Genomic DNA, 5,028 nt, shown 5'->3' on the forward strand with positions numbered 1-5,028 from the left:
TACAAAATAAAAATAAATACATAATTATACTAAATAATTTCTCTAAATAACAAATTATCTGTAAACAATATATATTTACAATGATCCAAAAATACTAGAATAGAAGTTAATTTTGAATATTCATACATCTCACACTAAATTAAGCATAGCTTTATCAAAATAAGCATGAGATCACTTAGAATTTACTACTAATACTCTACGGAAAACTAAATTAAAATATTATATCTTACATAAATATCATCTAATAAAAATTATTAGTCAACCATACATATATTCATTCCGAATACTACTCCATCTTAGCCAATAAACCACAATCATAAACAGATTAATCTTCATTATCATCCTCAATATTATCCTGCATAATTATATAGAAAAATAAATAAAAAAATATTTATAATGACATTTGCAATTATAAAAATAAAAAATTAAAATAATTATTTAACAAGGCAAAAATTCAGATGTAAAATATAAATTAATTGTTCAGATATACTTAATTAGTTTTCAACATTGAGACTTTCATGGGGTGTTTCGCCTTTAATTTCCCCAAAGACAAATGCAGATACGAGCTTTCCACTAAACACACCTAGAATATATGCTTATCTTCTACCCTTAATTGGCTTAGAAATAAGCCAAATTCAAAATGTTAAAGTCATTCCTAACTTTTTATTATTAGTGCTCAATCCACATATGATAGATCATGAGAAAGTAAAGTAAATAAATTACTAGTGTTAGTTCTTTTTCATTGAAAAAAACGGGTAGTGTGACTTGCTTCCCTCAGAGACAATGGCCAACACGAGTTACTTACTGTGACAGTGTACTTGCTTCCCTCGGAATAAGTTTTATTTGTGCTCGCATCTGGTCCTCTTTCTTGCTCGGATCAACTCTGCAGCAAAAGCATATGAACAAAGGAATTGAATGTTGCAATCAACATATCTTACCAACAACAAACCTCGGCTTTGAACTGGAACCTCCTCAAATTCTTCGGTCAACTGAAACAATGAAATATCTTATATATGTTTTCTTGTTCTAAAAGCCTATACAACCAGATTTGCAAAGAGGACAGAGTGACATGGAAAGAAGTGAAAAAATAGAATACTGTTACTCTTAATATCGATACCATAGTATTGGACTCTCAGAATTACTCACCCCTGTTCCCTTGCTGAGATAAAGGCCACCACCACGAACAAAAAGCCACAGACCACCATCAGCTCTCCATCCCATGTTCTGGATTCTTCTGGCAACTGCTCTATTATGTGGCTGCCAGAATGGCTGAAAATCAGAGAAAAATAACCATTAACATCACAAAAATGCCACAGTATGGTAGCAGGCAAGTAGAAGTGAAAGAACAATGTCATCACAAAGTAAAAAGGCCCCAAAGTTTGATTTAGTGGCTTTATTAGTTCACTGAGGAATTTTCTTCACTCTTGCACACTAAGAGCCTGGCTGTTCTCAAGAAACAGGTAGATAAATGAGCATTGAAATTTGGAATCGGTAGCAACAAGTCTTATGAATGAATCTGAGATTTGATATTATAATTTTTAATTGTAATTGATAAGAAGAAAGATGGTTAAAAGTGCCAAAGAAAGCATAAAGCAGCAAGCCAGCAAATCAGAAATCTATGAGAATCTGCAGGGTGTGTTTCTAGAAATGGATAGCACTCAAGATATAAGCATAAGCCTTTAAACCTTGTCCCAATTGAAGAATAGCTAAGTTCATATTATTCATCTTGAATTATGATTTTTCACAGAACCATCACAGAAGCAAAGAAGACAACACAAAAAATGAAGGAGAAACAAGCAAACATAATGAGAAACAGCAGGCTAAAATTAACCAGTCCAAGTTTAATGTCTTACAAAATGAAGAAATACCAATTAAACAAGAAGGAATTCATGAGGAACTGCAAGAGGAATAGAAGAAGAAAGTAAGAAAGAGAGGGGAAGAAAACCATACAGCCACAGGGAAGGAAAATCAAGCAGGATAGAAAAGAAGTACCAGGAAAAGCCAAAAAAAAAAAAAAATAAACAGACTCAGCACTAATTGTTAACACTAATGAAGCTGAAAAGAACAACCAACACAAAAAATTACCAAGAAAAACAAGAAGAAGAAAAAGCAAATCTCAAATGTTGAAACAAAAAAATACCATCATAGTACATCATGAAAAAAATTGGGTAGAAAATGAAGTTGCATCACTAATTATGATGGAGGAAGGGATTGAATTAACACTTCAAGCTCCTCCAAATGAAGGAAGACCACCTAACCCAATGGCGATGGATGATGGAGAAAAGAATTCATGGAAATGGATAAAGAGGCAAGAGATCCAAATCTAAGCTTATTGGAGGGAATAGACTTCACCACAACTGAAATCAGTGCCCTTAAAGACACTAAGATGCATCTAAGTTAAATCTGATTCCAATCTTTTTTATCAGTTCTTTATTATTAGTCTTATTTAGAACGTTAAGGGTGCTGCCAGCATATCCTTTAGGCGCACTCTTAAAGAAATTATAAAACAGTATAAATTAAACCTGATATTACTATTCTGCTGGAAACTAAGTGTAACAGTGACAATGCTAGAAGAGTTATTCATCAGCTTGGGTTTTTTAACTTCATCTTAAAAGAAGTCCAAAGATTTGTGGGTGGAATATGGATGTACTGGAATGGAGTTGACCTTAACATATCATTTTTAGAGACTCATAACCAATAGATTCACATGAAAGTTCAGCTTCAAGGAGAAAGGAAATGATACATGTGACAGCAGTTTATGCTAGCCCCAAATTCAATATAAAAGACTTTTTTGGTCGAAGCTTCTCAACATAGCTAACAATATATATGACAAGAGAATGGTTGGTGGCTAGAGATTTCTATATAATTATGCCAGCAAATCAATGATAGGAATATTTAGGAACATGAAGCTCAACTCAAAACACATGAAATTAGTTAACAGATAGAGTGAAGAGCAGGTACCTGTCACGGATTTGAACTTGTTCCATCATGGACGCCATTCTTTGCTGATAAGCTTCTGGAAGTGATTCCAAACCAGCTAACATGCTCTTATCCATGATTCAATTCAATTCAACTCACCTAGTGTTCTTCATTCACATTAATCATATATGATCTGTTAAACATGATTTTACAATGAAATAATATGTTGAACTGATTATGGCGAGATATATGATCTGGTATTAATCAACCCAATTAATTAGCAGATGGATCAAAATCGAATTGAGAAAACTAATCCAAATAGAAACCGGAACCTGAAGAAGAGGTCTGGGGAGATTGCAGCAGAACTTTTCAAAAGAGAGAATTGCATCCGCACCCTTGGCGTCAAAAACGGCACCGATGAAACGCCTGCAGAGACATCGAAATTGAAATTGAAATGAGAATAAAATGAAAGTTGGAGAGAGAGAGGGGTTGGGAGTACGAACAGGAAGTAATCCTAGAAGCCGAAAGTGAGGACAGGAGCACGGCAAGCCCTAGCAGCGGCGGCGGCTTCAATTGACCCCAGGAGCGACGACAGTGCACGGCGGAACAACCTCCTTCTCTCTCACGTCGCGTCTTCGTCCTCTCTCTTAATTCAATTCAACTCACCTAGTGTTCTTCATTCACATTAATCATATATGATCTGTTAAACACGATTTTACAATGAAATAATATGTTGAACTGATTATGGCGAGGTATATGATCTGGTATTAATCAACCCAATTAATTAGCAGATGGATCAAAATCGAATTGAGAAAACTAATCCAAATAGAAATCGGAACCTGAAGAAGAGGTCTGGGGAGATTGCAGCAGAACTTTTCAAAAGAGAGAATTGCATCCGCACCCTTGGCGTCGAAAACGGCACCGATGAAACGCCTGCAGAGACATCGAAATTGAAATTGAAATGAGAATAAAATGAAAGTTGGAGAGAGAGAGAGGGGTTGGGAGTACGAACAGGAAGTAATCGTAGAAGCCGAAAGTGAGGACAGGAGCACGGCAAGCCCTAGCAGCGGCGGCGGCTTCAATTGACCCCAGGAGCGACGACAGTGCACGGCGGAACAACCTCCTCTCTCGCGTCGCGTCTTCGTCCTCTCTCTCCATCTCGTCTGCGAATCGTCTTTCTCTCTCTCTCCTCCGGACTCCCTCCTCCACGACGGCGATGGCAGCAGCTGCAGCGGCATTGCGGCGGTGACCCCCTCTCACTCTCTGGTCTCTCGCTCGCGCTCTCATCTCTGTCTTCCTCCTCTCCTCCCTCTGGTTCACTCATTCTGAATCTGGGTGTGTGTGTGAAAGGGTGCGTGGCGAAGGTGAGCTTTGGAGGCAGGCAAGGTTTCTACTTCGCGATGGTGACTTCGGAGGGAATGGGGGGCGAGGGTTTACGAAAGTGGATGAAGGTGCTTTGGAGGTGAGTGAGATTTGGAGGGGATGGACAAAAATTTTACTAAGTGTCATCAGTTTGCTTTCAGGAAAAAGAGGTAAAAAATTTACTAAGTGTTAAGTTTTTGGCTTTAGATACATTAGGCATCACTTTTAAAATGTACCCAAAATTTAACAAATAGGTTACCTTTTAAAAGCGTCTCCTTTGATATGAAAAGTGAACCTATAGATATCAACCTACGGCTACGCTTTAGAAGTGATTTCTATAATACCTAAGGCTACGCTTTTAAAATGATGCCGCATTTGTGTATCCTTTTCTCTTATAAAAAGGCAACACGGAGAAAAGTGTAGCCTATTCTATACGCTTTTCAAATGTAGCTTAAAAAAAGTGTGGCTGAATGGGTATTTTTCTTGTAGTGGCAGATGCTGTTGGATTCTGACCCTCCTGCACTCGAAGTGGATTTTATGGAGCTACAGAAGCCCAATTGGCACGTTCTCAATTGCGTTGGAAATTAGACATCTTGGGCTTTCCAGTAATATATAATAGTTCATACTTTGCCCGAGATTTGATGGCCCAAACTGGCGTTAAACGCCAGCCAGAGACCCTTTTCTAGAGTAAAACGCCAGAACTGGCACCAAAACTGGAGTTAAACGCCCAAACTGGCACCCAAGCTG

The 5,028-nt window shown here is 37.6% G+C and overlaps 1 protein-coding gene across 1 annotated transcript; it reads right to left on the bottom strand.

Annotated features, from left to right (window-relative positions):
- LOC110271026 lies at positions 3,672 to 4,338 on the bottom strand. The gene is made up of 2 exons (XM_021121103.1): positions 3,932 to 4,338; positions 3,672 to 3,852 (listed from the first exon to the last, which is right to left on the bottom strand). The coding sequence occupies exons 1-2, from the start codon at positions 4,204 to 4,206 to the stop codon at positions 3,687 to 3,689; spliced, it is 441 nt and encodes a 146-aa protein (XP_020976762.1). The 5' UTR covers positions 4,207 to 4,338; the 3' UTR covers positions 3,672 to 3,686.

The sequence above is a fragment of the Arachis ipaensis genome, chromosome B04 (genome assembly GCF_000816755.2).
Source record: "Arachis ipaensis cultivar K30076 chromosome B04, Araip1.1, whole genome shotgun sequence".
In the NCBI taxonomy this organism is placed as follows: domain Eukaryota; kingdom Viridiplantae; phylum Streptophyta; class Magnoliopsida; order Fabales; family Fabaceae; genus Arachis; species Arachis ipaensis.

Excerpts from the sequence above, each read along its gene's own strand:
- LOC110271026 (XM_021121103.1), bottom strand. The coding sequence starts at position 4,206 with ATGAGAGCGCGAGCGAGAGACCAGAGAGTGAGAGGGGGTCACCGCCGC. Across the intron at positions 3,853-3,931 it reads GGCTTCTACGATTACTTCCT|GCGTTTCATCGGTGCCGTTT; the intron begins GTTCGTACTCCC and ends ATGTCTCTGCAG.